The following is a 10367-nucleotide window of genomic DNA, read 5'->3' on the forward strand; positions in this document are numbered from 1 at the left end:
AAGCCAGAGGCAGGGGATACAACTCTAAAGGGCAGGGGGAGGGGGAGCCAGAATTGACAGAGGAAGCCCCCAGGAAACAGCAGAAAGCATGTTCCTTGGGGAGTCAATAACTGGGAGGTGGGGGAGAGAACCAAGTTTGGAGGAGACTTTAAAGTGGATGGCCTTCCAAATCGAATCAAAAGATCTAGAGTTGAAAGTCCACCTACAGAGGTTGCGTTACATCCAAATATGATTGATAGTAGCCCCAAAAGATAGTTCCGAGAGTGTCGCAAATGGAAGAACCAGAAAAAGTCATATCAATCCATAGCCACTCTCTCGGTAGGGGGAGGGGGGTTCTCCGGGTAGGCCAACATTTGGAAAGGACTAGCTTCCAGATGTGGGGGGAGAAAGGCAGTCAAAGATTAGGCGGGTGATGTCTTCTTGGCCATTCCGACAGAGGCAGCAGCTGGGGGGGGGGGGGAGGCAGGGATATGATGGGAGATAAGAAGTCTTGGGTGGGGAAGCAGTTGGAGAGAGCTCTCCAGACAGTAAAGCTGTGGCGCAGGATGTGGAATTTGAACCAGACAATTTTGTGCCAAGGGACGCAGGAGGAAGGGGAAAATAATGAAGAGCTCTCTAGACACTGAAGCTGTGGTGTGGGATGTAGGCTTTGAACCAGACAATTTTGTGCCAAGGGACGCAGGGGGATGGGGAAAATAATGAATTAATGGAGAAACCACAGTTGAAGAATAGGTGGGTGGTGTTTTAGAAAATATTATTGTGTTCATGAGACACTTATCTCATTTCTAGGAGCAGGGGGTTGCGGAGTGAGGACAGAGTCGAAACTACCTGTAAAGTAAAATGTGAGATTTAGTGGCAGCAGCAACAGTTATTTCATGCTACTTTAGTTAATATACAGTAACTAGCTGCAGGCATGCTTATGTGAGTCTTGATTTTTGCCATTCCACTATTCAAAGCTTGTTGGGATGCGCATTATGTCATGCTAAACAACCGGAGGGATGAAATTCCTCCATTATTTTTCCTTAATGATACCCAATCACTTCTGTTGTGTTCTTTTCAATCCTTGTAACTTTGAAGCCTTTGTTTTAATTTCTCCTCCATAACTCTTATGATGCATGTTGTTACATCTTGGGCCATTGCTGCTGTGATATTCTTTTCTTGCTGGTCATTATCTGTAGCCAACTGACTTCTCTCTTTCTCTAAAACATAAAAGGGTTTGGCTAAATATGTGGATTGGAGTGCCAATATGATGGAGGAAGATGCAAAACGACGGCTGAAAACTGCTGAACTGCAAGCAAAGAAGGACCGTTTGAGGATCTGGACAAACTTCGTTCCTCCTACTTCTAATTCTAAAGCTATTCATGATCAGAATTTCACTGGGAAAGTAAGTGGATTTCCAACCAATGCCTTCTGAGAAGTCCATACTCTTGAAGTGATTACGTCTTTTATCTCTACCATCTGACTTTTCCCGTCAAATTTTCGCAGGTGGTGGAGGTTGTAAGTGGTGACTGCATTATTGTTGCTGACGACGCTGTCCCTTATGGTAGCCCACTGGCAGAGCGACGAGTCAATCTTTCAAGCATCAGGTCTCCCAAAATGGGCAATCCTCGTAGAGATGAAAAACCTGCTTCCTATGCCCGTGAAGCAAGGGAGTTCCTGCGCACACGTCTTATTGATCGTCAGGTCGGTACATATGCAGGTCACTGCAATTGATTCTCATCTATTTCAATATTGTAGCTTATCTGTCTTTTTTTTCTGTTAATAATTTGAATCTGGTCGTTTATGGAACATTTTTTAATCAATTGCTTGCCTACTCTCAGGTTAATGTTTCAATGGAATATTCCAGGAAGGTTGGGTTGGCTGATGGATCTTTGCCAACAGTTGCCGCAGCTGATTCTAGGGTCATGGACTTTGGATCAGTCTTCCTGGTGTCCTCTTCCAAGGTTGATGCTGATGACGCAGTATCTGCTCCCCCTTCAGCTGGAAGTCAGCCAGTGGGGATAAATGTTGCTGAACTTGTTGTTGGCCGGGGCTTTGGAACAGTTATAAAACACCGAGATTTTGATGAAAGATCAAACTACTATGACACCCTCGTTGCTGCTGAAGCACGCGCAATTTCTGGGAAGAAAGGGATACATTCTGCCAAGGATCCTCCTGTGATGCACATAACAGACCTGACGATGGTTAGACTGGAACTATTTTTATGTTTCTTTTCTTTTGTCCTTAAAAAAATATTTTGTTCAGAGGCCATTGCTATGAAATTCTCAGATTCTTGTAATACATTTGTCCATCTCAGGCATCTGTGAAGAAAGCCAAAGATTTCTTGCCATTTTTGCAACGGAGCAGAAGGCTGCCTGCTGTTGTGGAATACGTCCTCAGTGGTCATCGATTTAAATTGCTAATTCCCAAGGAAACCTGCAGCATTGCCTTCTCATTATCTGGTGTTAGATGCCCAGGTCGGGGTGAGCCGTATTCTGATGAAGCAATGGCTCTAATGAGAAGGAAAATACTGCAAAGAGATGTTGAGGTACTGGAATTCCTCATTTAAGGGATTTATTCCATTTTTCTATTTGGGATATTGATTTTTTTATTTGTTAATGCCAGATTGAAGTAGAAACGGTAGATAGAACTGGAACTTTCATAGGATCCTTGTGGGAGTCAAAGACCAATGTGTCTGTGCCACTTCTAGAAGCTGGTCTGGCAAGGCTCCAAACTGCCTTCGGCACTGATCGGATTCCGGATGCTCACCTTCTTGAGCAGGCTGAGCAGTCTGCGAAGCGACAAAGATTGAAAGTGAGTAGTACTAGTTATTTCAGTAAAGATTTATTCCTCCTATGATATTGCTTATGGTTGGTTTATTTCAGATATGGGAGAACTATGTTGAAGGACAAGAAGTTGCTAATGGCTCGACTGCAGAAAGCAAACAGAAGGAAGTGCTAAAGGTGTTTGGTGATGGTATTTTGCTTATTTGGCATCATCTTTGTCTGTTTTCAAGTGAATGACTTACCTTCCTGATATTTCCTCCAGGTGAAGGTTACGGAAGTTCTGGGTAGCGGTAGGTTCTATGTCCAAACAGTTGAAGATCAGAAAGTGATCTCTATCCAGCAGCAACTTGAGTCATTGAGCCTTCAAGAAGCTCCTGTCATTGGTGCTTTTAATCCAAAAAAGGGAGATATCGTCCTTGCTCAGTTTATGATGGATAATTCTTGGAACCGAGCAATGGTAGGAATGACAAATTCTTGATTCTGATTCAATGCAATGGTTATATCATACATATGTTAGCGACAAATTTTAGTCAAGCTGCTTTTAGAATACTGCCGTCTTGCCTATGGTGGTATTGAAAAATAAATGAATCTTTCCTTCTTTATTATAATCTTGATAACATGCATCTATTAGATGAATGCAGCAGTTTCCAACCATTGGTTACAGCCGTTGCATTTTCTTTTTAACTTTTATCTGCGGTGATATCTTATGGTATCTGAATTGATGTAATGACAGAGCGTCGTGATTTTTCCTACTGGATTTAGATATTTAAAAGGTTCCATTTGTTTGGCACATTTTGTTAATATCTGTCGTCAAAAAAGCCTATTTATGATAGGCAAGAGATTTAGGCTATAGTTTCTCTCTATTAATGGCAGATCACCACCCGAACCCTGATTGTCCTCTGTTAATGATTATCTCCCATATCCATCACAGCACATGGCTGATACTCAAAAGTATGTTGCTTTGCACTGGAATGCCTTTTTAACGAAACTTTATTTGAGTTTAGATTATTTACTCCACTATTCATACAGGTGGTAATTTTTAATGTTTTTTTTTTGGGGCAGTGGGATGGGGTGTCTAGAAGGGTATAAATTTACCTCGAGAATTTGGTTTTTTGACCCACTTTTTGGTTCTACTCTCTTAATTACTGGCTAGAAAAGTACTATTTTTATTTACTATAAACTTTTTGAAAATTTTCAGAATGAAATTTAATTTGTTTCTCTTCTGCATGGTTTTGAAAATTGATGTATTTATCTACCGCTCTAAAGAATCTTGAAGCACAATCACCTTGCCCACGGTTGCACATACATGGTTTATAATTTTCTGTATTTAGCATAATTTTTACCATGTTTGATAATTTTAACGATTATAAGCTAGTCTGACTAGAGAAACCATATATTCGATGTTTTCAGATTGTAAATGCACCCCGAGGAGCTGTAGAATCCCCTAAAGACTTGTTTGAAGTCTTCTACATTGACTATGGGAACCAAGAAGAAATTCCATACAGTCGATTACGGCCTCTTGATCCTTCCGTCTCCTCTGGACCTGGTCTTGCTCAGTTATGCAGCCTTGCATACATAAAGGTCCCAAGCTTGGAGGAGGATTTTGGTGAAGAAGCGGCTGAGTATCTTAGCCACTGCATTCTAGACAATTCCAGAGAGCTTAGGGCAATGGTTGAGGAGAAGGATACCTCAGGAGGAAAAGTGAAAGGGCAGGGGACGGGGACAATTCTGTATGTAACTCTGGTGGATGTTGAAGCTAGTTCAAGTATAAATGCTGCCATGCTACAGGTTTGTGTGGTGACTCGAGTGTTTTTTTCCTGGCTCTATTAAAAGGTTTCTGATCTTCAATTTCTTTGTGCTTTCAAGTATATTTCCCTTTGAAGCATTATATTCAACTTTCTTGTTAGGAATAGTTTTGCCAGAATTTCATCTTATTGATCAATTCTATTTCACTGAATATTAAGTTCATTTTAGTTTGCAAGAATTAACTAGTATGTTCTACTTGAGTTGGATCCAAGTAGCTGGTTGATTGATTTTCAATTTAAAAATGCGGTTTATACCATGAATATAGTCTTGACTCTTCATTATTTATTTGTAAATAGAAGTGGAGACAAAAAATAGCCTGCTCGACTCAATCTACTTGTTTTCTGAATCTACTTCATTAACAACTAAAAAGCAAACAATTTACTTCATATTCTTAGCATTTTTTTTTTTACTAAATATTGTGGATTTCTTTCTTTTGACCCAGATCTTTGGTTACATTCATTTGAGCCCTCCGTATTTTAAATATATATATTTTTTTTCTTCTAATTTTCTTTTTGGAAAAAAAATTGCCATATTCAGGAAGGACTTGCAAGGTTGGAAAGAAGGAAGAGATGGGATACTAGAGAAAGACAGCAGGCCCTGGACAATCTGGAAGAATTCCAGGCAAAAGCCAAACGTGAGAGGCTGAAGATGTGGCAGTACGGAGATATCCAGTCAGATGATGAGGATTCTGCAGCACCTGTAAGGAAACCAGCTGGTCGCCGCTAAATACAACTCCCCACTTCCATATACTGGACCATTTATTGGTGTGTTATCATGCGGGTAACAACTTATTTAAGTGTAGCAGAGGATAGTAGACTTACTGGGAGAGCTATCATAGGTTTTTTTTTCCCCTTCTCCTTCTCTCTCTTCTGGGTTCGCAACTATTTTTTATCTTCCTCGGCTTCTTTTTCTGTCAACTTGAGGTGAGAGACCAGTTCCTTTTTGGTTTATTTCCTATTAGTTTATTAATAAGGTGAACGTCGGCCATTAGAGACTCACAGATTTTTCTCGTTTTAGTGAATTTCATTTTCGTTCGATTCGTGTATTTTTTGCATGTCCTTGATACGCCGGTTTAGAGGAAAGTGGGTATGTGATCATTCCAACTGGAGCAGCTTTCCTACCATGTGTTATTGTGTCACACCGCACCCCTTTTTTTTTTCCCTAATGAACAAAGAGAATAAAATTAAGAGAGCCAAGAGCTTACAATGTCTCGAACGTGGAGAAACAATAGAAGAAGAATGTTCTGTAATAACACAAAGGTTTAGCAACGATACTGGGATGGCCACATGCGTTTATTTTTGTATTTATTTATTTATTTTTTTTTTTGGCCAAACGTGAACCGGTAAAGGTCACATACCTGAGACGCCAAATGTAATTGTAGCAACCACCTTGGTGGATAACTTAATACGATCTAGAAGCAGGAAAGAACCACTGATCATGGCATGGATTAACAGATAATGGAATTGCGAAATAGGTGAAACAACATGACGAGGCACCAGTCTGGAAAGAAAACAGGTATTCCATTCATGATCATCTATGAAATTAAGGATGTCGACCAATGGAAGAACCTCTCTTAAGCAACACAGAATTGTCCAATAATTTGCAGCCAAAAAAAAAATGATGAAAAACGATTTTTATTATTAAAACATTTGACACGCAGTATAGAAGACCATAAACACTGGTTTTTATTTAAAAGCCTTTTTTCCACCTAAGTTTTATCAACAAAGCTTTGTTATGAGTGGAAGAATCCCTCAACCTAAGACCACCCATCCCTTTGGAAGAACACACCTTACGCCAGGTATGGCACTGCTTCTGTCTTTTGTCTTCTTCTGGCACAAAAATTGGAATTAATAGAATCCAAATTACGCCAAAGATTTTTGGGAGAAAAAAAAAGAAGAGAAGAAGAAGAAACACAAAAGATGGAGTTTCCAAGTAGCTAACAATTTCTCTGCCCGATCAACAGCAGAATTTAACGGGGCCTAGGATGAAAGACTTTAGTGGCCTAAATAAACATCTGTAGACATCTGATTGATACCTAAGAGGTGATTATCTTTTATAATCATGAGACACATTCCCACTAAAAATAGACCCCCACTTTTATGGATGTGTTGGCCCGAACAGTCCATGAAGAAGTGCCAAGTAGATTAAATTGTTACAAATATCTTCTTCACTAAGTAGCTCCACGAAGAATAAACGTCTAGCAATCATAAACACAAAGCAGCAGGGAAAGCACTTCCGTAACAATGATAAAAATATACGGGCTTCCAGAAGCCTCAATATACCCAAAACATCAATCCTCTTAACTTAATAGAAGAAAATACTTTGCACCACAAAAAAATAAATAAATAGGACCCCAACAATTCAAGGACAACCGTGATAAAACCCCACTGTAATCTATCAAAAACAACCCTGATAAAACCCCACTCTAATCTATCATGCAACTTGATTGGAATCCATATCTTCTAAAGGCCTCCAATTTAGCTGGAATCCATATCATCTAAATTTCTGTACAATTCTTTATCCCGTTCCTGTTTTCGTAGCTCAAGGATTACTCGAGAAATTGAATCCTTTGAAGAAGCTAAACGGCCAAATGAAACTGCAGCCTCCTCCAAAATTGGGTAATTTGCAATCAAATTTGCCAAGAGATTCAATCAATTAGACACTTTAAAAGGAAACATTATCTGCACGAAGTTGAGGATTCAAAGAGATCCTGCTAGTCTGGCACATAGCGAATCAAGATTTTCACACAGCCTGAGTGCCTGACTCCGAACCCACCTAATAAAAGCTGAAAACGAACCAAAAATCCAAACCATCTAATGCCAGAGGTATAAGCTATCCACTCCTGTGGTACACATCAAATTCCATATATATAAATCAAGACAGAATTCCAATCAGAGTTACTTAGGAAAGAAATTAATTATCGCAACTCAGGGAAACGTCTCATTTACACTCGGCAACCTAACGTATTGAAAACGCAAAAAATTAGGAATGGGGCTTTTATCAAGAACTTAGATAACAGTTGTTGATCCACGGACACGTCAAAAATTTTCCAACTCCTACCAGTTACTACAACCAGCAGCCTATCCTCTGTCCTCAAGTTTCACGTCTGTTAGCTCTCCTGCGAGGAGCAGCAGCGTCTTCCTTCTCTTCCTCTGCTCCACTGCTTCCTTGATCACCCGTAGTCTCTGCAGGGACACTGCTTTTGGTCTCATTTCCGACCTTAACCTGCACAACATCACGCAACGTGCTGAACATCAGTTCAAATCATCAAAAAGCTGTGCACAACTACGAAGCAACAACAGATTTGTCTGTCAAAGAAAAGAATCAGCTTATCAAATGCTTACAGCTGGTTTCTTCTTGCCCAAGAGAAGCCTAACGAAACCAGTCAATATAACCACCACAATGGAGGCGAGGATGCCTATTGTAAGGTTAGCTTGTTTCTCTCCCTTCTCAATGAGATCCTGTAGGACAAGTAACCCATGTGATGAAACCTTAACAACACTCACTTAAAGCAATAGCATGCAGGGGAGAAAATATAACCCAGTGACTTACCAAAATTTGAAGCTTATACGCATCCAAGAAAGGAATGTCAGCTACCCTGTAAAGAAGGTCAAAAATCTTCTTCTGCAATTTAATCATAGTTATTGTTACGTACACAAATTAACATAGATAATGAATAAAGTGAACCACAAACAGGTGGGAAGCAAGAACATCACCTGAAAGCCTGATAACCCATCTGAAAGACCACCAGCTGCTTCCTCAGCCTTCTGCTTCTCTTTCTCAACTTCAAACTTCAGCTTCCATGTCTTCTCCCTATATGACTCTGCAACATTCTCATCACTGGTAATCAAGATGTTGTCAAACAAAATCCCATCTTGCATTGTCCATATCTCAATTCCAATGGCAGCAACAGGCTCAAAGTCAGGTTTGTCAAGCTCAAAGTAACTAGGGTTCGGGATCTCTTGTGGCTTCCAAATACCCTTGTAGTCTGGGTTGTCAATAAGTGGGGCGTGCCATTTTCCTTTGTAGGCAGGATTCCTCTTCATTGGTCTTTTCCACTCACCACAACCAGGTGCCGTCTCACACTTTGGGTTTTCAATCTTCGGTGCCTCCCACTCACCATCCTCTTCATCATCCCAATCTTCTGGTTTTGTAGCTTCCGGATCATCTATCTCCTCAGGCTCATCATCCAGCCATCCTTCAGGTTTCTCAGCATCCTCATCTTCAATTTCCATGGGTGCCTCCTCATCCCAGTCATCTGGCTTAACAGCATTTGGATCAGGGATCTTGGCCCTCTCATCCCAGTCCTCAGGTTTCCTATCATCAGGGTCAGGAATAGTCTTGTCAGGGATCAGTGGAGGTTCAAAATCTTCAGCTGAAAGGAAATTAGCCTTCTTCTTCTCCTCCCCATCAATCAGAATTCTCAATTCATTATCAGGTTTCAGAATGGCAGTATAAACGTGGGAGTGTTTATCTGAAGGGACAGATGGAGGAGACTTTAGATGGTGTTCAACGTAATCCCCACTCTTGGGGTTCTTGTGCTTGAGGATGAAATGCACCTTGTTTGTGGAACCACACTTATCGGGCCCAAACATGATGGAATAGGGAGATTCATTGTCAAATTCCTTGGCTTTCCATCCAGCATCCTGGGGTCTCAGGTACTTCAAGTATGCACCTCCACATTCAAGCCCATTCTGAAGGCGAGTCTCAAATTGCAGGACGACACTGCCATCCTTAAGGTTAACAGATTTGTCAAGCTCCTTCACTATCGCAAATTTTTTAGCTTTATCGCTCACCAGAAGCCCATAATCATCATGTCCTTCACTCTTTGCATGCTTCCATACACCTATAGGCCAACAGACATAAATCTCTGATTGGAAAAGACAACCAAACAATTCTTGTAGGGCATAATTAACCAAGTTGATGTCATGGAAGACAAAAAAGAGTATAAAGCTAGACACTATAATCAAGACCAGACCAAGAAGTGCCATCTCACACACATCGTATAAGAAGAATTCACGACAACTCCGGGATGACACAAGAAAAGTAATGACAGTATTCCACATGTCCCAGAGAAAAATGACAGATGGGAAGTCATACAAATCCAAATTTTACAACAAACAATGGGTAGTCATAAGCTGGCTGAAAAACAAATATTAGTTCAATATCTTCGATTCCACATGACTGAACTTTTTAAGAACCAAAGGGTCCATTTAATCTCCCAAGAACCCCCCTTCCAAAAGGGGGGGGGGGAGGATGCAAGGTAGACGACATAGTACATACGGACTTCAGCAACTTTCCCCTTGTGAATCAGATGAAATACAATAATGGCCATTCCGAGCCATGGTCTCATCTTTTGAGACTACAGATCACACAGGCTAGGCAATGTCTCAGAACCTAAATGAGAAAACAGACAGGCCCATCTGGGTCCCATCATTAATTCCTTACCTAAGTGGATACTTGAGTAGCTAGTGTTTAATAACCAAACAGTAGAGGCAAGTGCAAAAACCTAGTTTGTTCACAACTTCTCAAAGTTGTTTGACATGGAGAAGGAAATGGGAAAAAGGGGAAATCCAAGACCAGTACTATGATACCTCAATCACAATATTATTCAATCCTGCTCACTAAATAAGTAGGTACTGACTACCGACTGAATTGAGAAGTCAATTTTCTTTTAATTACTTACTTTGCAAGAAAATATATTGTATAATAAATATTAATCAGAACCAGCCTCCACATTGTGAAGCAAATAAACAAGAGAGAATGGTTAACAATTCCCCCGGCAAAGAAAAAAAG

General features: G+C 40.4%; 2 protein-coding genes across 2 annotated transcripts in view; one reads left to right on the forward strand and one right to left on the reverse strand.

The window, feature by feature from the left end:
• The window catches only part of LOC122079580 (ribonuclease TUDOR 1-like), an 11426-nt gene extending 5810 nt beyond the window's left edge, over window positions 1-5616 (forward strand). The window contains 9 exon segments of the mRNA XM_042646164.1: window positions 1214-1384; window positions 1486-1683; window positions 1821-2183; window positions 2297-2527; window positions 2605-2793; window positions 2865-2942; window positions 3028-3222; window positions 4176-4553; window positions 5109-5616. Of these exon segments, the coding sequence (XP_042502098.1) occupies window positions 1214-1384; window positions 1486-1683; window positions 1821-2183; window positions 2297-2527; window positions 2605-2793; window positions 2865-2942; window positions 3028-3222; window positions 4176-4553; window positions 5109-5297 (1992 nt within the window). The 3' untranslated portion in view covers window positions 5298-5616.
• Window positions 5617-7399: 1783 nt separating this feature from the next.
• LOC122079115 (calnexin homolog) overlaps window positions 7400-10367 on the reverse strand; it is a 9299-nt gene continuing 6331 nt past the window's right edge. Inside the window, exons 4-7 of the mRNA XM_042645366.1 lie at window positions 8288-9417; window positions 8124-8195; window positions 7916-8032; window positions 7400-7796 (exon numbers count right to left, since the gene is read on the reverse strand). Of these exons, the coding sequence (XP_042501300.1) occupies window positions 7665-7796; window positions 7916-8032; window positions 8124-8195; window positions 8288-9417 (1451 nt within the window). The 3' untranslated portion in view covers window positions 7400-7664. The remainder of the gene's footprint in view (window positions 7797-7915; window positions 8033-8123; window positions 8196-8287; window positions 9418-10367) is intronic.

Source organism: Macadamia integrifolia, chromosome 5, assembly GCF_013358625.1.
Source record: "Macadamia integrifolia cultivar HAES 741 chromosome 5, SCU_Mint_v3, whole genome shotgun sequence".
NCBI lineage: Eukaryota > Viridiplantae > Streptophyta > Magnoliopsida > Proteales > Proteaceae > Macadamia > Macadamia integrifolia.